The sequence below is a fragment of the Caretta caretta genome, chromosome 17, assembly GCF_965140235.1.
Source record: "Caretta caretta isolate rCarCar2 chromosome 17, rCarCar1.hap1, whole genome shotgun sequence".
Classification (NCBI taxonomy): Eukaryota; Metazoa; Chordata; order Testudines; family Cheloniidae; genus Caretta; species Caretta caretta.
The window spans coordinates 2,514,376-2,535,017 of NC_134222.1; the positions used below are offsets into that span (position 1 = coordinate 2,514,376).

The 20,642-nt window shown below is 66.8% G+C and overlaps 1 protein-coding gene across 5 annotated transcripts; it reads left to right on the plus strand.

The window, feature by feature from the left end:
• The first annotated feature begins 236 nt into the window (after positions 1 to 236).
• Positions 237 to 20,299, plus strand: ANKRD13B (ankyrin repeat domain 13B). 5 transcript variants are annotated; one of them, XM_075120871.1, is made up of 15 exons: positions 237 to 676; positions 10,404 to 10,539; positions 11,856 to 11,980; positions 12,242 to 12,287; positions 12,676 to 12,819; positions 13,599 to 13,788; positions 13,963 to 14,029; positions 14,462 to 14,543; positions 14,703 to 14,767; positions 14,904 to 15,034; positions 15,392 to 15,549; positions 15,843 to 15,995; positions 16,399 to 16,559; positions 17,107 to 17,187; positions 17,641 to 20,299. In XM_075120871.1, exons 1-15 carry the CDS (start codon positions 482 to 484, stop codon positions 17,899 to 17,901), a joined length of 1,995 nt encoding a protein of 664 aa, XP_074976972.1. In that variant the 5' UTR covers positions 237 to 481; the 3' UTR covers positions 17,902 to 20,299. The 5 variants fall into 5 exon arrangements, with proteins under 5 accessions (XP_074976972.1, XP_074976975.1, XP_074976974.1 ...); XM_048823768.2 differs by having other exon boundaries at positions 402 to 676; positions 17,107 to 17,183; XM_075120874.1 differs by lacking the exon at positions 16,399 to 16,559.
• The last annotated feature ends 343 nt before the right edge of the window (positions 20,300 to 20,642 follow it).

Consider the following 20,642-nt stretch of genomic DNA (forward strand, 5'->3'; position numbering starts at 1 on the left):
TGGGGCAGTACCGGGGAGAAGCCAGCGCAGCCCCCGGCCGAGGTGGGAGGAAGATGAGCCTGGGGCCGGGCTGCCCAGGTCCCGGAGCGCCCCGCAGCGCCGGGGGGCAGAGAGCCCGGCCCTGCCCCCGGCCGGGCGGGGAACTACAGCTCCCATCAGGCCCCGCCGCCAGGCCGCTGCACGGAGCTCGCCAGCCGGCGCCCGGCGGGGCTGGTCCCGGAGCGGGGCGGGGGCCATGCCGGGGCCGGGGGGCCCGCTGGGGCTCGGGGCCCTGGGGCAGCCCGCGCCGGTCCCTGCCGCCGCCGCCGCCGCCTGCGCTCCGGGTGGGCGCTGCGCGGCGCGGCGCGGCCGGGCGCTTCCCTTTGTGTGCGCGGGCGGAGCGCGCAGCGCTGCCCGGGGCCCGGCGCTCGGCGCGGGAGCGCCCCCCTCTCGGGGAGCCCCGGAGCCGGGCCCGGCGCGCCGGAGGTCCCCTCCCAGCCACATGCCTCCGCCCCGCGCCGCCGGCAGCCCTGCGCCCAGCCCCTCGCCCCTGCGCCGCCGGAGCCGGCGTGCCGACAGCATGATCGCCGCCGCCGCCGCCGCCGCCGGGCCGCGGCCGGAGGGCAGGTACCCGCTGCACCGCCTGGTCTGGCACAACCGAGCCCGCGAGCTGGACCGCGAGCTCAGCACCCAGCAGGTGGGTCCGGCCGGCGGGGCGGGGGCAGCGCCGGGCTGGGGGGCACCGAGCCCCCCCCGCGGCTCAGGCCGGGACTGTGCTGGGGGGCAACGGGGCTAGTGCTGGGGCCGCGGCGGGGGGGGGGGGACTGATGCAACAGAATCGCCGCCCCCCTTAGCAGCAGCATCTCTGGGAACGTGTCTCCATGGCAGGGCTTCCCCGGCTCCAGCCGGCAGGGCCCTTGCTGGGCGGCTGCAGGCAGCCTCCCACTGCAGTGGGTCTGGGCGAGGGGGAGCGGGGTCTTTGCCGTGGCGGGCTGGCCCGTGGCCCGCTAGGACTTGGGGTAGGTAACAGCGCAGTGGTGCCAGAAGGGAGGCGAGGAGGGGGCTGGGGATCCTGCTGTATGATTTGACCCTCCCCCAGAAGCCCTTCTCCCCAGAAACTGTCCCTGGCCCCTCACCGGGGCTGGGGGATCCAGGGACTGGCTGTCGTGCCATGGGCAGCACCAGCCTGGAAAGCAGCCGGCAGAAATCCCCAAGCAGCAGGCAAAGCACGGCAGGGTGGGTGTCCCAGAGCGCCGGCTTTTCGCACCCTGGGGTGCTGAGTATTTGTAGAGAGGTACGTCCCGGGACCAGGGTGCTCGAGGCCTAAGGAAAGGGGCGCAGAGCAGGGGGCCAGCTTGGGACCAATTGGTTCACCTTTATCGGGAGCCCAGCCGCTGAGATGGCTCAGCACCTGGCTCATGGCCTGTGGGGGATAGTGGCCACCGTCGGTGATGCTCTGCCACCTTTTTCCATCCAAACGCCCCCTGGGTTTGGGAGCTTTGTGCCAGTGCCCATCACCATGGGACCAGAGCAGTTCCCGCGTCAGTCGGCTGGCTCGGCGAGATCCCAGGGCACATACATTCCCTCTGGCCTCAGAGCATGCAATCCCTCCCAAGGATCACCTTGCACCCGAGGCTGCGATTTGCCTGGCCTTACAGGAATCCACACCCAAATCCCAGGGAATTGCAGTGGAAGCTGGTCACCTAATTTCCTTGGACTGGGTTGAAACTCCCAGAGTGGGTGTTAACGACTCATTGAGAGCTGGGGGTGCTAGGAGAAGATGAGCGCTAGGCCGCGGGCCCCTCGTCTTCCTTTCCTCTCCAACCTGGCGTGGGTGGTTTGTTATAGACACTAAATATATGTTTCACCTCACAATTAATCTGGAGTAGCTGGAGGTGCAGTTGTCTCTGCTATGGTGAAAACAACACCTGCTAAGAGCAAGGACATGGACCTTGGGAAACGGGCAGTGTGCGTGTCAGGACTGCGTTCCAGCACGGCTTGTCCTGGGCACGCTCTGGTGAACACATTTACACCAGGCAGAGAGTACGAGCTCCTGGGGCTGCTGGCCCTGGCAGATAATTAAGCTGGGTTTCCACAGTGTCAAAATATGAATTTACCAGCTTGGGGGGCGGGGTTCTTTGTCACTGTTATTCAACTAATTAACCCCCCCCCCCCCCAGCAGTACAAAGCTGTCTCCCTTACAACAATAGTATGGTGTTGTGGGGAAAATGGCAAACCCCAGGCAGTTCCGCATTCGGGCATCCCAACTTCCTCCTTTGCCTGTCCGCCCTGTTCCAGGGCACAACTCCCTGTGGCTGAAGTTGTGTGAAGTGTGTGACGATGCCTGAGTTTGCAGACCCTGCTGGTGCCCAGGAACCGTGAGCCAAGAGCGCTCAGCACCTTGCAGGATCAGGTCCTTCGTTGTTTTTACAATGAGACGTACAACCGCCTCTGACGCATCTTCTTCCGGCTGGGATATTTGCTATGGCTGCAAGGCTTTTCTTTACCTTGGCTGGCTGGTGCCACACCCGTCTGTATTGTAGCAGGCAGCTGTGGAGAGATCCTGGCCTAATTGTGATTTGCATGGAAATGGAGCGGCCACGTATGAGCTCCTGTTTTCTCCTCTTTCCTGATCGGAGCAGCCTGTGGGGGAATCTCCTGCGTTTTATTTCTCTTGTAATTCAGGGTCATTTTTAGCAGCAGCTCGGGGAGGCGGAGATCTCGGCTAAATTGACGAAGTGTGTGCTGGCCATTTCCCCGTGCCCAGAACGGACCGGACGAGCGTAGAAATAGCAAGGGGGATTTTTATGCCCCGCTTGGTAACTTATGTCTTTGGAACATCTCGGTGGCTTTTCCTCTGAAGGAAAAATTCTCCAAGATGCACGAGGTCTCTCCCCATTGTCTGAGATGTGGCTGGAAGAGGCAGCAGTAAAACCAGGTTTGGTTGGTAGGAGCTGCCTGGGCTGGAGGTTGGCTTAAATGCCCTGCCCCTGGTGCCCACGAGAGCCCTGTGCAGTGCCTCGCTGGAGGGCTCGGGGTGCAGCTCTCAGGCCCAGGCAGCCCACGGCTCTAAGCCGGGTAGCACCAGCGGCAGGTCCGAGCAGGGTCTCTGGTCCACGGCGGCTCTTGTGATCACCCCGTCTGACCTCCTCCACGTGCAGGGCAGAGACCCTTGCCCAGTGTTGCCTGCATCCTGCCCAGAACGTCGGGCTGTGCCTCTCCTGTCGAGACATCTGGCCTCTCCCAAAGCACAGCCCACCGTACAGCCCCCCGGCCTCACTCCAATCACTCAAGGGCAACTGGTCCTTCCCGTACCAGCCTGCCGCAGGGCAACCTGCCTGCTCCGTATCTGGCACTTCGGCCGCAGTCCAGCGAACATCCTTGGGCTCCTCCAGGAGGCTACAGCCTGCGTGCCGGTAGCGAGCATTACCGCCAGCAGGGAGGGTGCAGGGTGGGGCCCACGGAGCAGCTGTTTGGGGCAGGGGCTGCATCAGCTGAGTCCTGGCTGCACCCCCGGCGAGCTGCATTTTGTCAGGTTAGGGCTCCCTTAAATAGGAGCAGCCCAGACCCTGCCTAGGCAAAGGTCCCTCTGGAAAGGAGCCCCAGACATTGTGGGGGGCAGGGAGGCAGCTCACACAGACCGGCCCCTGGAAAGGGGCTGCCATGGGCATTGCACTTCGCAGTCCGGCAGGAAGAGGAGAGCGTGGTGTGCTGCCCGCGGGAACTCTCTGGTTCTCAGGTTCTGCACAGGTCATTCCTGGTGTCGCAGTCAGCGGCGAGAGTTGTGGGCTGACTCCATCCCCTCCTAGCCAGGCCCCAGAGACCCCCCTCCCCCAATACAGAGGGAAGGCCAGTGCTGGCTGCTGGAGCCTAGCTTGGCTACAAAGCCAGAGCCAGACCCAGCCCAGGGCAGTAACCGAGATCTGAGCCCCAGTGTGCCGGGCAGACAGTGAGATCCGGTCCCAGCCCCAAGGAGCTTGCAATCTAATGTATCACACTAGCAATGAAAGGCCCCAGCCAGCCAGCTGGGTGAGCCCAAGGGATGATTAGCACCCACTCCTTGGGGGTGGGGGGGCTGAGGCCCAGACAGATCCTGCCCAGATTCCAAGAGCTCAAGGTCCGAGAGATGTGGCTGAGGTCACACACGTGGACCTGGCACCACGGTGGTGTCACTGGCAGCACAGACAGAGTGCTGGCATCTCACCCTCTGTGCCCTCTGCCCAGCTCTGAGTGCAGCGGTGAACACCCGGCTCGGGGCAGCCAGGGCCCTGGGATGGTGCCTGGGCATCACCGCAGCCAGGCTGAGCTGGGTCCGGGGGGCTCAGGGCAGAAGATACTCACCAGCGGGGATGAGCCACGCCAAGTCTCTGCCCCAAGCCTCCTTCCAGCTCACCCATGTTTGGGCCCTGGCCCCCCGCAAATGGGACATAGCCGTCTTGGCCCTGGCTGCCCCTCTCCGCAGTCGCTGGCAGGGCTCACCTCAGAATTCGCAGCTCCCCGATTGCTCTGTGCCAAGCCCCGGGTCAGGGGGACTGTTCACACTCTCCTGCTGCCAGCATGGAGCCAGGACTGGGAGGGGTCTGGGGCAGCAGCAAGGGAATCCCCTCTCCATTGCTCCGGAGAGCCCTGCTGCCTCTTGGCTATGGCAAAGCCAAAGGATCTGGGTGGCTGCTTGCAAGACCAGCCCTGGCATTCCTGTCCCACGGATTCCCTGCCCCAAGGCAAGCCCGCCCCCTGGGAAATCCCACAAGGCGTCTGGAGCATGTTTCAGACCCCGATACGTGGCAAGGCACCAAGGGGTGGGGAAGGGAGCAGAACATGGAGCTGAGCCGAGGGCACATTCAACTCTTGCTTGGACGGGTCAGCCAGTGGGGTCGGCCCTGGAGCCTGAGTTCCCCGGGCACAAGCAGCAGCGAGCCAGGCCTGCACTGGAAGAGCCCTGCTCTGTCAGCTCCGGGGAGACGTCACGGGGCTACACCCGCACCCTGGGCAGAGCTTCTCTTGGCCAGCTGAGGGGTGGGGACCAGGGGCGCAGCTCGACTCACCAGCGGCAGGTTCTGGCTGGCACTGAGGGGTGGGCTGGGCTGGAGCCGGCTGGCACAGCCACTCCAATTGGGTGGAGCCAGGCAGCGCCTGTGGATTGAACAGTAGGAATCACAAACAGTTCCTCTTCCCCCCTTGGCACTGCCCAGCCGGCACCAGGGCAGCTCCGAGCGCCCATCAATGGAAACTGGCATCTCAGGCTGCAGGATGAACTCTGTAGTAACCCCTCCCCATGCCCTGGTCAGCACTCTTCCTTTTTCCTGGCGGGCACGATGATTGGTGCCCTCTGAAGCCAGCTGCCCGTTGGCAAAGTCTGGCCCTTAGCAGCCCTGCAGGAAGGCAGAGTTGGTTCAGCGTGCGTATGGGGGTCAGCGGGGAACTGCATCCCAGCCCCAGGGCCCTGGGGTGGGCAGGGCAGTGGTGTCTGGGCTCATGGCTCTGGACAGAGCCCCCGGCTCTCAGGGTGATGGGGCTGTTATGACCATCTGGGACAAACAGCAGCCCCCCCGAGGAACCCTGGCCCGGAGGTGCAGCGAGTTGTTATGAACAGTCCCAGCTCCCCCACTCTGCTGTCTGCCCAGCTGGGCAGTTGGGCTCCTCCAGCAGCCCCTCGCCCTGCAGCCCCGCGGGCGTGTGGGGAGCCAGCAGCTAATGCCTGATGAACAAGTCACTGCCAGGCTTGGGCCAAGCCAAACGCAGCCACGGACGAAGGAGGCAGGCTGGCTGTGCAGGGCCTGTAACGCCCCCCCGCCCTCTCTCCGCGGTCATGGCCTGCTGAGACCAGCCTTGTGCAGCGCCTTCTCCCCTGCAGCCAAGATTGCTGACCCTATCTGGCCACGCCAACCTGCTTTGCCGAGTCCCATCCTCCTGGTGCCTGGGCGAGAGACGCTGCCACTCGCCAGCCACGAGCAGGGGCAGGAGCCATGCAGCTGCCTCAGGGCCTCACCCCCCCGCCCCAGGCAATGGGAGCTGGGTGCTACACAGAGCCCCGGCCTGGGGACCAGGCAGCAGCACTTGGGGCTGGCCGCCCAGGTCCCGAAGGCCTAAGCGGGGTCCTCAGCAAACAGGCCGAATGCAGCAGCAGTGGGAGCAGGGTAGTCATGGGCGGCGCTGGGTGGGGGAAGTGCCGGGCCATGCATGCAGGTGGGGGCTGCTGCAGGGAAGTGGGGATGGCCTGGGAGCGGAGAGCTGGCTGGGTGGGAAGCCTGGGCATTAGCTTCTGCTTCCAGCCAGTCACATCCTGATCGGTCACCCTGGTGTAAATGGGGTGACTCTGGATTGACACCCAAGGCACCAAGAGCCAGCTTTGGTTCCTGGTCCACAGTGAGGGGCCCGTGTCCCATCCCTTCCCTGGGGCAGCACCCCACTGGACCCAGCCCCCAGGAAAGCCCGGCTCCCGCAGCCAGGGGTGGGGGGAAGCTGCATTAACCAGCTCCCAGCTGGAGGGCTGGGGTGTGTGTGTTTTCTTTAATTAGTTAGAGCCCTTTTCATCAGAGCAATTAAGAGCCAGCGAGCGATCACCTTGGAGAGCGTTTAATTAACACGCCAGCTCCTGCTACACTGGAGGTGCTGCTTCCAGAACCAGTTTTGTTTCTGGGGCACCCCCTGGCAGTGCCTGGGTCTCAGTACTGCGGGCCAGGCCAAGGGGCAGCATGTGCTGTGCCCCTCCGACGGGACAGCTACATTTGCCAGGCCTCTGCCATCCAAGACGGGCAGGGTGGAGGGGAGGCCATGGCTGGGCCAGGATTGGCTCTGGGAGCTAGGGCTCTGGCACCAGAGCTGGGCTGGGAGGGACAGTGTGGGTTTGGGGGGCTCACAGGAGCAGCACCTGGGGGTGTTAACAGCTGGATCCAGCTGGCATGTGAATGGGCAGCACCGAGGCAGGAACCAGGGCATGGGGAAGTCAGACCTGAGCGTCGGAGAGCCCGGCTGCCCAGGCGGGGCGAGGCTGAGACGCCTTGCGGGCTCCTCCCTCCCCCGTGTTGTGATTGGGGCACCCCCCGAGGTGCATGGCAGGGGATGGCCGAGCTCTGCTCCCTGGGCAGGATTGTGGGAGACGCCCCAGCGTGGCTGGCAGCGAGGCTGGGGCAGCTGCTGGGGATGGGGAGGGAGGGGTTTGTGCCAGTCCTCAGCCCCTGGCACTGAGCTGGGGGCTCCTCTCCTGACACAGCCCCCCAGAGTGCCGGGGCATGGGGGCAGGGCAGCCTGGCAGAAGTGCAGCTGCCCCCCCCGGGGTTACAGTTTCTCTCAGCAACAAGAATCGGCCCCTGGGAGCTAGTGTCTGGCAAAGGAGTGTGGGGCAATTAGCTCTGGTGGGGGAGGGGCTCCAGGGAGAGTCGTCTCCAAGCAACCTGGTCCCGCCCCCCAATGCTCCTAGGGAGCCTCCCTGTGGCAGAGCTGCCAGGAAAAGTGGGGCCCCACTCACCCAAGTCAGGGACTTGGCTCCCCCCCGCCAATGCTCCTCATTCCAACCCACAGCCCCCCGCTGCTCCCGGGGGCGGGGGACTCCCACACTCCAGGCCTCCTCTCAGGGCCCCTGTGCCTCTAGCCAGGGGGGCTGGAGGAGACGGTGGCCCAGAGCCGCTAACTGCCACCTCCAGACATTCACCCCCATCACATCCAGCCAGGGCCCAACCCAGCACAGAGCGGGGCCCTGGCCGGCTCCTGCTGCAGACCCAGCTGGGCCTCCCCTCCCACTCCCCACGGGCTGCAGACCCACGCTCAGGAAATAGCTGGCACCTGGGAGCCCGGCCATCTCTAGCCAATGGGCTCCCGGCAGCTCACCTGGCCTGGCCCAGAGCCCTGCAGGCCAGAAGCCATTAACCCTTTCAGCACCGCACAACACCATTGTGCCCACGCCTTGGGGCGGGCAGCAGAGATGGCCCCGGAACCCGCAAGCTCCAGGCGGCTGGGGTTGCCGTCGGGCCCATCTCTCTGCAGCGGCTGGAGGGGTAAAGGCAGGGCTGCCCCGTGAGCAGGGCTTGCTGTGCCTGCAAGTGGGGGTGTTGCTGGGCCCCCCTCCACCCCGGGGCCAGGCTCTGCAGGGAGTGGGGCTCCCCCCCCGGCTCTCACAGGACCCCCTGCAGGGTCAGACCCCCTCTCCTGTGCCTCCTAGCCCTGTGGCCTGGCACCCCACCCCACCCCTAGCATGGCTTCTGGCATGGCACTCACAAGAGCTGCCGTCCTCTCCCCCCACCAGGGCTTGGACGCCAGCCCAGCTGCCCCTTGACCCGGCAAACCCAGCTTGTCATCTCCTCAGCTTGGCATGTGCCTTTCATGCATGGCCTCCTCGGCAGCCGGGCGGGAAGTGGATGTGACAGGCACTCCCCTGGGTTGCCGCTGGGCTTTCAGCGGGAAGGGCTGGGGGGGGCAGCGGGGGATGGGAACGGAGCTGCCCGCAGAGTGGGAGCCTTGTGCTAGCGGGCACAGCGGGCAGTGGCAGCCCTCCCGGCTGCCCCCCACAGAAGGGACACAGGGCAGAGATGGGGATGTGCGCAGGAGGAGCCCCCGGCTGTCCCCATGCTCCAGGCCTTCAGCCACAGCCTGGGGCATGCGCTGAGCTCCCAGCCAGTCCCAGCGGCAGGGCCCATGGTGCAGAGCTGGGCGGTGAGTCCAGCCAGGCGCCTCTGCCAGGAGTGGGGGCTGGGCCTCAGGGGGTAGGTCAGATCCCACTTGCCCCTGCCGCACGCCCTCAGAGCAGGAGGGGGAGCACACGTGGCCTGAGGTGCGGTGATTGGCACGTCTGGCTGGGCGTGACGTGATGCATACCACAGCTGGAAATAACACGCAAGGGGACACATGAGGGCAGGGTAGTGCATGCTGGGCACACAGGGACGTGAGCTGCCGGGCAGCAGTGCCAGGGTGACACGGGGCAGGAACGGGGGATGCGACACAGAGCCAGTGTCATTGGTCACAGATAAAGGCTGGTGGATTTAGGGAGGGAGGCCGGGGGCAGTGACAGGCTGCATTGGCTCAAGTGCGTGGCTCTGACTCACTAGCTTGTCTCTCCCCAGCAGAAGCTGGGACAATAAATGCTATTAACCCTTCCACCTCGCTCCTGTCCTGGGCCCAGCATAGCTGGACGCCCTCCCCAGCTCGCTACCTAACTGAGGGGACATCAGCTCGGTGCTTGGGCCAGGTGTGTGTGTGTGGGGGGGATGGAGCCCCTCCAGCAGGGTGCTGGCTCGAATCCTGCCCTGCAGCCCACCTCCAAGGAACTCAGGGGCTGCTAGCCCAGTGCTGTCCTTCATGCCCCGGAGCTGCCAGCATGACCGGTCCCTCCTTGGCTGACCCAGCCAGGGCCGAGGAGGCTGAGTGCCCTTCTCCGCTGGAGGCAGGGGGAGATGTGCTTTGCGGGGGCACCCCACCCCCAATATCTCTAGCTCTGCCCCACAGAGCTCAGCTTTTCCCCACCTGGCTGGGCTGCCCGGGGGTCATGGGGATAAAGGCCGGTGGCCCCCTCACTCTGAGCCCCAGAGATCACACTCCCCTGGCCTTGCTGGGCATGGGGAGAGAACATGCTCATCTGGGCAGCTGCTCCCAGGATGGCGCTGCTGGCACGGACTGGAGCATTCACTCCCTGCCCCAGCAAGGTGCCCCGTTGTCAGTCCTCCCGCCCGCTGTCGGGATTGCCCCGCCACGTCCCCCTGCAGTGCAGGAGGGAGCCCCCAGGGCCCAGGCCAGAGCCGGAGCTGGGGAAGGCCTTTGGGCCCAGGCGGGGTCACTCACCCCCAGCCCTATGGGCTGCACTTGTGGGCCTGGAGCCTCTCTCCCCTGACTTTCACCAGCACAGGCTGCAGCTGCCCGGGGGCTGGTCAGGTCCCAGCTCAAAGTCAGGCCCTGGGGGGAGGTGGGGATCGGGGGCTCAAATTTCACCCATTCCAGGGCTGCCTTTGAATGGGCTCGGGCTCAAACCGCTTGGCTCCTGGAGGCAGAACTGGGGGGATGTCCATGGGGCCTGGGTTGTAGCCCGTTTACCAGGCCCGGTGCTGTGTTGGCCAGAGAAGCAGCCAGCCCAGGGCACCGGGGTCTCACACTGGCTCATCTGCATGGGGCTCCCCCCACAAAGAACAAACGGCACCAATGGGCGGATGGCTGGCCCTGGCCAGAGGAGCCTGCGCCCCGAATTCCCAGGCCAGGGCCTCTCGCCAGCCGGTTCCTTGGACAGCTATGTGCCCTCCCCCACCAGACCCAGCAGGGCCTACACCCCTCCCCCCCGGAGCACTGAGACTCCAGGGGCCCCAGGTCCCAGCACCCCACAGAGATGATGACGGCTGGGAGCAGCCCCATCCGGAGCAGCAGCCAGGCCTGCTGGGGCTGCTCCCCCGAACCCTGTCCCAGGATCACCCCCAGCTAAGCCCCTCTCTGGGCTCTCCTGGCAGGTGGACATTGAGCAGCTGGACCCGCGGGGCCGCACGCCCCTGCACCTCGCCACCACGCTGGGCCACCTGGACTGCGCCAGGGTCCTGCTCCAGCATGGAGCTGATGTGGGCAAGGAGAACCGCAGCGGCTGGACAGGTGGGCAGGCGGCTCTGGGACGCCGGGGGGAGGCTGACAGCCAGGGCCTGCAGCAGCCCCACCTCTCCTGCGCCGGGGGGCTGGCACCTGGGGACGCTGCCGTTTCTAGGCACCAGAGCCAGTTCTGCAGGGGCTGGCACTTAACAGGCAACAGATACCAGTGAGACCAGCTCCATTGCACGGGGGGGTGGGGGGGTGACAGAGCAACCAGGCGCCTGATGTGAGCTCATGGAGGTCACTGTGCAGTGCAGGTGGGGGCTGAAGAACGGGAGCACTTGGGCACCCTGCCCTTAGCCGCCTCTGCTGAGCCCCTAGCCCACCCTGGCCCCCCCAGCTCCGCTGGTGCCCCTCACTCCTGACCTGCAACCCCCTGCTAGCCCGCCTGGCTCCCCCAGCTTCGCCGGTGCCCCTCACTCCCGACCCACAGTCCCCTGCTAGCCCGCCTGGCTCCCCCAGCTCTGCCGGTGCCCCCCATCCCAAGCTAAGTTCCCTGTAAGCTGCGCGGCTGTGCAACAGGCTATCAAGGGCTGCACATGCGGGGAGAGGCGTCCCTCCCCCAGCCCAGCCCTCCTAGGCCTCTCTCCCCACCGCTGCCCCAGGGCAGCCTGCACCCCAATCCCCTCATCCCTGGCCCCACCCCAGAGCTCTCACCCCCTGCACACCAACCCTGTGCCCCAGCCCTAAGCCCCCTCCCACACCCCAATCCCCTCGGTCCCACCCCCGCCACACATCACCTCCATATTGGTGCACAGAACAAAATTCATTCCACACATGAATGTAAAAAATTATAGGGAACATTGATCCCAACCCCCAGCCCCTGCTAGCCCAGCCCCTTGTCCGTCCCCCCAGCTCTGCTGGTGCCCCCCAATCCCAACGCACAGCCCCTCTGCTGGAGCCCCTCAGTACCATCCCCACCCAACACAGCAGCCCCAGGGCTCCTGGCAGACATTGGGGAGGTGCTGTATAGGCCTGCAGTGTCCGTTCCCAGCACCTTCCCCCGCGCGTGCAGGTAGCCAGCCTGTGCTCCTGCAGTGGCTCAGGGCACGTGGGAGGGGGCAGCCCCAGGGGGACCCTAATGGCCGATGCTGACGCCCCCCTGGCTGAAGCAAACCCGCGGGCCTCACAGAGCTTCAGGAGTCCAGCTCTGCCCAGGGGCACTGCCAGGGGACCAGGCCAGGCGCCTCCCTGGTCTGGGACAGGGACCCTGGCCAGGCGCTGCCCTCCCCGGTGCAGGCTGGGGCAGGGCTGGCTCTCCTGGTCACGTGGGCAGAGGGGACCCTGCCCGCTGCCCCTGATACCCCCCTCTGACTCCCCAGTGCTCCAAGAGGCAGTGAGCACCCGTGACCTGGAGCTGGTGCAGCTGGTCCTGCGGTACCGTGATTATCAGCGAGCCGTCAAGCGCCTGGCCGGGATCCCCATCTTGCTGGAGAAGCTACGCAAGGTACAGCCCCCGCCTGCACCCTCTTCTTGCCCTGGGCCACCGCAAGGAGCCAGTGCTTCCCGGGCCATGGGTCCCCTGCCCGGCCCTGCCCAGCGGGCTTCATGTGCCCAGCGCCAGCCCCATGTAGGGGGAAGCTGGCAGGGTTTGCACATGGTCACACCAAGGACTCCTGGCTCCCTGTCCCTGCAGCTGCTGGGTGTGAGGGGATCCCGTGGGTGGCACTGGGTGCCCTCAACCCCGGCCTCTCTCTCCTCTCCCCAGGCCCAGGATTTCTACGTGGAGATGAAATGGGAATTCACCAGCTGGGGTAAGTTCTGGGGCCACCAGGAGGAGGCTGGGCCCAGCCCTTTCCCCCTATTGCTGCCCCCCCCACCAAGCCCATAGACATCCTTCGCATCACCCCAGGCCCCGGTGCTCACCCACACCTGTGACGGCCCCAGGCAGCCCTCGAGTCCAAGGGCCGCCTCTCCCCTCACCTGCTGGGCCCCCACCCTGTCCCCCTGAGTGGAGAGCTCTGGCCATGTGGTGGTTTGGGGAATTTTATCTCCTGTCCAAACCTGGCCCCTGGGACCCTGGAGCAATGGGTCCCAGGCCAGCGGGATGCCCCTGCTCACCGCCCCACGAGGCAGCGTGACAGGGGTTGAGGGGTGGCTTTAGCCACGGGGGACTTGCCCCTAACATTGCCCTCCCCACAGTGCCCTTGGTCTCCAAGATCTGCCCCAGCGACACCTACAAGGTGTGGAAGAGCGGCCAGAACCTGCGTGTGGACACAACGCTGCTTGGCTTCGACCACATGACCTGGCAGCGGGGAAACCGCAGCTTCGTCTTCCGGGGACAAGGTCGGCATGGCCCCCGGCACAGCGCGGTGCCGGAAGGCTCTGGGAGCAGCAGGGCCGCAGCCCCCAGCCCTGCCCGAGGCAGCCCGTGGGCACCGGCTGTTGACAATGCACACGCCCATCTCGCTGCAGCGGGGCCATGCTGGCCACTCAGTGCACTCCGCCCCCCAGCCTGCCCGCAGCTGGGTGTGCCACCTCTCCCCCTGCCCGCAGCCGGTCGCTGGGCTGAGCCCGTGCGGGAGGTGCCGGGGCGCGTGGTGGGGGAGCCCGCTGGCTGGGCAGTGCTCTGGAAAGGCCCAGCTTAGCCCTGTGGGCATGGGGCGGGTGCTCTATGCCCTGGCTGCTGCCCGCTCCCCTGGCACGAGGGTCGCAGAGGTCTCATCCTGCTGGCTGGGCGGAGGAGTGAAAAGCCCCGTCTAGACACCAGGTGGCATGAGGGAGACGCCTCCCTGCCGGCTGGCAGCCTGAAGCTGGCAAGCAGACGCAGCAGCGTGGAGGGGGAGCGTGGGGTTCGTGCAGCCAGAGGGGCAGTTATGGATGGGGGAGGTGCTGATGTCTGGGGGCGGGGCAGCCCACCTGGCCCCCTGCTCGCTGCCGGGGAGGGTGGCTCTGCCACACCTGGAGATCCAGCACGGGCACACTCAGGCAGGCCCCTGGCACATGCCTGCACGGCCCTCCTGCACTCCCCCATGCCCCCAGCCTGCACCCCCCACGCCGCTCTGGAGCCCCCCCCAGAGCTGCAGCCCCTGGGGGCAGGTGCTGACGTGGCCTCCTCCCGGCAGACACCAGCGCGGTGGTGCTGGAGATCGACCACGACCGGCAGGTGGTGTACTCCGAGACGCTGGCCCTGGCCAGCCACGACCGCGAGGGCCTGCTGGCTGCCGTGCAGCCCACTGAGGAGCAGGTGATGGGCCGGCTCACCGCGCCCGTCGTCACCACACAGCTCGACACCAAGAACATCGCCTTCGAGAGGTGGGCACGCGCCGGGCAGGGGAAGGCTCCGGGAGGGGGCTGAGAGGCAGGCGACTTCTGCTGCAGCCCAGGGGTGCCCCGGGTCCCTAGTTCTGGGCAGGGCCTGGCAGATGGGGGGGGCTGAGTGTGAATCCCCCGTGGGTCTGTCACTCACGGCTGCCTTGTCGCCGTCAGGAACAAGACGGGGCTTCTGGGCTGGCGGAGCGAGAAGACAGAGGTGGTGAACGGGTACGAGGCCAAGGTGAGGGGCAGGGCGGCCTTGCCACTGGCCATGGGCAGGGGGGCAGCAGGCAGGGGAAGGCAAGTGCTCCCTCCCCAGCTCTGGGAGGGGCAGGGGAAGCCATGTCGGGACCCGACTCAGCACAGAGGCAGGGTCACACCTTGGCCTCCTCGCCAGCAGGGCTCACCTGGCCCCAGCCAAGGCTCCTTGGTGGGCGCAGAGCCACAATGCCCCACGTTTGGCTGCCCACATTTGGCTGCAGTGGGGCCTGAGCTCCCAACCAGGGCCCCAGTGGCAGGGAGAGCAGCCTGAGGAGCCCTGGTCACAGCGCCCACGTGGGGGGCTGGAGCCACTGCCCCCTCCTGCCAGCCCAGCCCCTGGCGGGGGCACATCTCTGGGGGGCTGTCAGGCAGAGAGAGCTGCAGCCTCTGGCATTCGGGCTCCTCCCTGCAGGTTTACGGTGCGTCCAATGTGGAGCTGATCACACGGACGCGGACGGAGCACCTCTCCGACCAGCACAAGGGCAAGAGCAAAGGTAAGGGCCGGCTCCAGGGGATGGGCCCTGTTTCTTCCCTAGCAGCCCCATAACATTCCCATCCGCCTTTGGCTGGGGGAGGCAGGCAGGCCCCGGCGCTGCCCCAGCTGGGGAGCCACTGGTGTCACAGCCCCATGCTTTGTCCCCGTCTCTCTGCAGGCAGCAAGACCCCGCTGCAGTCCTTCCTGGGGATCGCCGAGCAACATGTGGGGCCCAGCAATGGGGTGAGTAGCGGGCTGAGCTGGGAGCGGCTCTGGGACCAGCACAGCCCCAGTAGCTGGGGGAGGCGAGGGGACCGTGTTTGAGCAGAGCAGCCCCAGCCTGGCTGTGCTAATGAGGCCTCTGCTCGTCCCGGCGCAGACGCTGATCACGCAGACCCGGAGCCCCACCAACCCCACGGCCATCACCCCCGAGGAGTACTTCGACCCCAGCTTCGAGCTAGGCAGCAGAGACATGGGGCGCCCCATGGAGCTCACCACCAAGACGCAGAAGTAAGGAGGGGCCCACCAGGAAACCTGGGGCAAAGGGGGACCCCCGTCAAGAGAGGGAAGGCTGGGGATAGGTGGAACTCACTGCTGCAGGAGATTGGGGCAGAGAAAGCAGGAGCGGGCCGGAGGCTGATCTGGGAGAGAATAGCTGGGCAGGGGCATGGCCAGGGCCCCCCCGAATCTGCCCGGGGTCTGCCTGGGGCTCCCCACATGAGACTGCGGTGCAGGCTTCCCAGACTGTGAGGAGTATGGGCTGTCCCATGGGGCAGAGGGCAGCACCTGCCCAGTGAGCTCTCGTGGGCAGCCCATGCTCCGCCAGGTAGGGGCCCGTGCTCTTGTGGGCATCTCTTCCCGCTGCAGGTTCAAGGCCAAGCTGTGGCTGTGTGAGGATCACCCGCTGTCCCTGTGCGAGCAGGTGGGGCCGATCATCGACCTCATGGCCATAAGCAACGCGCTGTTCGCCAAGCTCCGGGATTTCATCACGCTCCGCCTCCCGCCTGGCTTCCCCGTCAAGATAGGTGAGGCCGCGCTGCCCCTGCCCTGCCCCGATCCGGCCGCCGGGGGCTCCGTGCACCAGGCCCTGGCCGGTGCCCGCACCCCATGACCAGGGGCTCCCTGGGGCCTGAGCCTGTAGTGCCCAAGTATGACTCTGGCTGCTCTCCTGGCCCTGGAGCTGCCAGCCCCGGATCCCCATGGGGCAGAGGGGTGTGGGGCAGGTAGGCATGTGCTGGTCTCCTGGCCCTGGAGCTGCCAGGCCCCAGGCCCGGCAGGTGGCACCTCCCTCACTGCGCCTGCTCTCTCCCCCTCCCAGAAATCCCCATTTTCCACATCCTCAACGCCCGCATCACCTTCGGGAACCTCAACGGCTGCGACGAGCCCGTCAGCTCTGTGCGCCGCAGCTCCGGCAGCGAGGCGCCCTCGCCTAGCAGCGACTCCTCCAGCGTCAGCAGCTCCAGCTCCCTGGGTACGCGGCACCTGCCCCGGGGAGGGACCCTGAGGGGATGGGCAAGGCGCTGGGGTCTGCAGTCGGCCCTTAGCACCCCCACATCCAGAGCTATCTGCGCACCAGCCCCCGGGTCCCCCTCTCCAGCTTTATAAGGGAGGGGGAGTTGGGCTTGTGCACATTAGCAGCCCCCCCTTTGACCTGGCTTGGCCCCCCTGTTGGCGACCAGCCAGGAGGCCAGTAGCCGCAGCGCCCCGTCCTGCTGGCACCTGCCCTCCCCTTCCCTAGGGAGGCCGGGCTGTGGGGCCTGCAGCTCCCAGCATGCATTGTGGCGCGAGCGGTGTAGATGCAGGTGTAGTCTGCAGGGGATGCATGCTGCGCCATGTCCCCCCCCCGCAGTGACAGGGACATCTGGTCCCCGCAGCCTCCTGCCGGGCCTGTGAGATGGACCTGTCCCTGTTCGAGGCCCCGCCCGGGTACAGCGTGCTGGGCAGCCAGCGGGACGCCATGCACGAGGAGGACGACGACCTGCTGCAGTTCGCCATCCAACAGAGCCTGCTGGAGGCGGGCACCGAGTACGACCAGGTGGGCTCTGCGCCCCCCCTGCTGGGTGCCGCCGAGAACTGCCCCGGGGCCCGCCAGGTGTCACGGGATGGGAACAGCCTCATCCCAGCGCATGGCTCCTGGGGCTGCCCCTCCTGCCGGGCAGGGCGCGGTGAGCACCCAGCCTCGGGCGCTGCAGGGGACCAGCTCTCACCTTAGTTCTGTCCCAGCCCCACAGCACTAGAAGAGCAGCACAGCCCCCCTGAGCCCCACTCTGCCTGCCAGCGTGGCCCGGGGCAGCCCCACGCTGCCACCCGCAGCTCATGGCGGATCCTCCCCTGCCCCTCCTTGCCGCTGGCGCACACATAGGGCAGCAGCGCCAGCAAGGGGAACAGAGGCCCAGGGGTGCTGCAGCTGGGCTGGTGTTGGGGGCCCTGTGCCCACTGGGATAAATGTTTCCTCTGCTCTCTCTGGCCACGCCCTGGGCTTGGCCTAACCCTCAGCCAGGCCCCAGGAAGCCCCAGCCAGGCTGGGGAGTGGGAGGGGAGGTGGCAGGCGAAGGGTTAATGCACTGCGGCTTCCCCTGCAGGTGACCATCTGGGAAGCTTTGACCAACAGCAAGCCGGGCACACACCCCATGTCCCAGGAGGGCCGGCGAGGAGACAGGTTGGTAAGGTCTGGCTAGTCCTATCCAGGGTCAGGGCTCACAGGGCCTGGCGTTGGAGCCGGGAGGGGGTCGGTCTGTCCTGCACGGCCCATTGGCCCCACGCAGCCTAGCCCCGTGGCTCTGTTCCACAGCTATATTCAGCCCAGCCTGGCAAGGGGACCCTAGCTCTCTCCCAGCGACCTGCCCGGGCCGTGCCTCAGTTTCCCCAGCTGTAGCGAAGCTGGCCACACTCCAGCTCCCTGGGGACGCCACCAGGGTCATCACACTGGGGCCTTCTGCTGGCCGGAGTCAGGCGCGACCGACAGGGCTCTAGCGTCCCAGCTGGGGGCGGGAAGCTGATGGGGGCACTTAGCGCCCGGTGTCCAGGCGCTGGGCCCCGCAGCAGCCTCGGCTCAGCCTGGGCACCCGCATTCCCGGGACCCCCACTCATCTTTGCTCCGTTCCCTGCCCCCCTAGGTCACCCCAGCACACACCTCCGCCGCGGCAGGCCGGCCCCCAGCAGCAAGGCCGGGGCAGCGGTGGGCCCAGCCCCCTGTTCCGCAGCTACGGCGAGCAGCTGCGCCTGGCCATGGAGCTGTCGGCGCGGGAGCAGGCAGAGGCGGAGCAGCGCACGCGGCAGGAGGAGGAGGAGCTGCGGCGAATCCTGCAGCTCTCGCTGACCGAGCAGTAGCCCAGCGCCTGCGACGGGCCCTGCAGCTCTTGCCCAGCTCGCGCTGAGCCGGGGCCCGGCCTGTGGCCGGGGTGGGCCTTCCCTGGGCCGCGGCGGGGTGGCAGCGGTGCCCACGTGAGCAGAGAGGTGCTGGCCCGCCGCAGATGCCATCGAACGGAGCCATTCAGAGACCATGCCAAGAACACTGCCAGGGGCACAGGGCTGCCCCGCCAGGAGGAGACTCGGCTGCGTCAGAGGGAGGTGGGAGCCCCGGTGGTGCCGCTTACGGTGCCCTGCGCCCCAGAGGGAGTGGGCTGGCTCCCCATGCCCCCCGGACTCCTCATTAACCCTCGCCTGCCCTGGGCAGCCCCAATGACCCAGGCCCGGCCAGTGAGGGGCAGAGATTGCGGGCCTGGGGTGGAGTTTACAGAATGGGGAGAGGGCACCGTGCCTGTGGGGGAGGAGAGGACGGGGCTGCGGCGGCAGGAGGTGACCTGCTGCGAGGCAGGGGGCACGCCGAGGCCCCTTACTCACGCCCCAGTCCCAGTGGGTGGGTACTCACCAGCTACAGCCAGCTGTAGGGGCTGGCAGAGCAGGGGGTGGAGAGCCCAGGGCTGGGCTAGCAAGAGGCTGTGGGTCAGGAGTGAGGGGCACCAGCAGAGCTGTGGGTCAGGAAGGGAGGGTGCTAGCTAAGCAGTGTGGGGCCCAGAGGCAGGGCCGGATGGGGTGAGCTGCGCAGGGAAGCAGGAACGCTGCTGCATGGTGATACCAGGAGCTGCTCCCCCCCCCCCCACCTCGTGCTGCCTGGACTAGGCCCCTTACCCTGCCCCTCCCCTCCCCTGGCAGCTGAGCCTGTCTGAGCCTCCCGCCCCCTGTGACCCACAGCAAGGGCAGGGCCCTGCTGCACACACTCTCCCCCCCACTGTGGGCTCACAGAGGCCCCCAAGTCTTCTGTGACCCAGGGACACTGCCCAACTCCCCCAGGCCTGGTGCCCAGAGCCCCTCCCCTACTGCCTGGCTGCATGGGGCTTTGGCACTGCCAGCGGCCGGCCCTGACACATTCACGCCTATGCCATGTGTGAGGCTGCTGGTGCCAGGCCCTGCCTTCCTGCCTCACCCCAGGGCTGCCCCCAGGAGCTGGGCCGGGGAACGAGCAGGGCCAGAGATGGGGGAGGCTAGCACCCAGGGAGCCCCTAGGGAGGTGGGCACAGGGCAGGTAACCTCTGCCCTCCATGCTGAACCCACGCCGGCTGTAGGCACCAGCTCCGTCTGCTGCCCTCGCAGCACGCGCCAGTCCCAGGGCTCCGTGGCACCGATACAGCATCAAGTGCACTTAGCCAGGAGCCAGGCCAGGCCTGTGGGCTGCCAGCCGCTTTGCCACTAACCACGGAGCCCCACCGGCCCAGCCCTGCCAGAGGCCACCCACCCCGCCAGGGCCGTGCCCAGAGCCTGCACCCTCCCCAGCCCCGTGGGGGTGCTGCCCAGGCAGGCCCTTGCCAGCACACTTAGGGTGGGCATTTACCAAAGCCTGCTAGTGGGGGGAGGGGGCAGGGCAGGTGCTGCAGCCCCCACCCCATGCCCAGGAGCCATTCCCCAGAGGAAGCACTGCCCACCCGCTGACAGCCCAGCCCTGGGGCAGCCCACACACCTCCTTTGAGGTGCCCGGCTGGAGCTGACTCCTGAACTATGGGGAGTGGGGGCAGGTTTCTCTGCCTGGACAGCACCTGCACCCCAGGCCGGGGGGTGTCTGCCAACACCATCATTAGGATGGGGAGCCCCCTCCCCACTTTCCCTGGGACAGCCCAGCATGGCGTGACTGCCCCCTGCTGGCCCTCCAGCTCTCAAGTGAGCCCACTGAGGGGGGTTGGGGGGGGAGTCAGGAGCACCCCCTGAGCCAGCCATAGGTTCCTGCTGCCAGGCCCTCCCAGCCCACACGCTGCAGCCCCATGGCCTGGGCGGAGGGGTTCCCTAGCACCCCCCGCAGCCCACACTCCTCACACAGGGTCCAAAACCCCAGAGAAACCTTACGTCAAATGGTGCTAAGTCCCCGTGTCCCCCTGCCCCCGAGAACACAGCAGCCCTGTGCTGAGATGGGGCCCAGGCCCACCCTGTGCCAGGCTGGGGGCACAGGCCTTTGCTCGGTTTGCACAGAGGACAGACCTTCTGGCATGCCAGCGCAGGGGCGTGGCCCCGTGTACCCGGCTGGCAGGTCACCCCCCCGCCTGAGGGGACCCACCGCCCGGCGAGGAGCCATCTCACTGAAACCGGGGCAGCAGCGGGCGCTTGGCTCCCTCCCGAAGCTGTGACAGGGCAGGGACCTTTTCTTAGTCGCCCACGGCACCTCCCCACACCAACTGTACAGCAGGGGCTGGGGCACGTGGCCGGGGCACGTGGCCACGGCCTGGCGGGTGGGCCCGGCCCACAGGCTGCGATCACGGTGGACGCCAATAAAAGTCTTTAACATTTGTCTCTTAGCAGATGCGGGCTCCATGGGGAGGGGGGCCCCAAGCCAGGGTCCAGCTCCAGCCTGGCTCAGTCCCTGGGGGTGGGACACAGCTGGGCACACGGGTTTGACTTGATTGAAGGCAACCCAGCAGCCACCAGAGCCTTGGCTAACCCCCCCCCCCCCATCCCCAGAGACATCTGGTGCAGTTACTGCAGTGCCAGCCCCACTGGGGGTGCACTGCCCACGCAGTGTGCCAGCCACTCAGGAGGAAGGGGACACTGACCGCTGGGCTTACCCCAGATCCCCCTGCTAAATCCCATTTCCCCTGCACACCAAGGTGCCCTCCAGCCCCACAGGCAGATT

Bases quoted from the DNA above. Each gene is read 5' to 3' on its own strand.
- ANKRD13B (XM_075120871.1), top strand. From the start codon at position 482: ATGCCTCCGCCCCGCGCCGCCGGCAGCCCTGCGCCCAGCCCCTCGCCC. The intron at 14,030-14,461 runs GTGAGGGGCAGG...TCCTCCCTGCAG, and splicing joins TGAACGGGTACGAGGCCAAG to GTTTACGGTGCGTCCAATGT. The intron at 15,550-15,842 runs GTGAGGCCGCGC...TCCCCCTCCCAG, and splicing joins TGGCTTCCCCGTCAAGATAG to AAATCCCCATTTTCCACATC.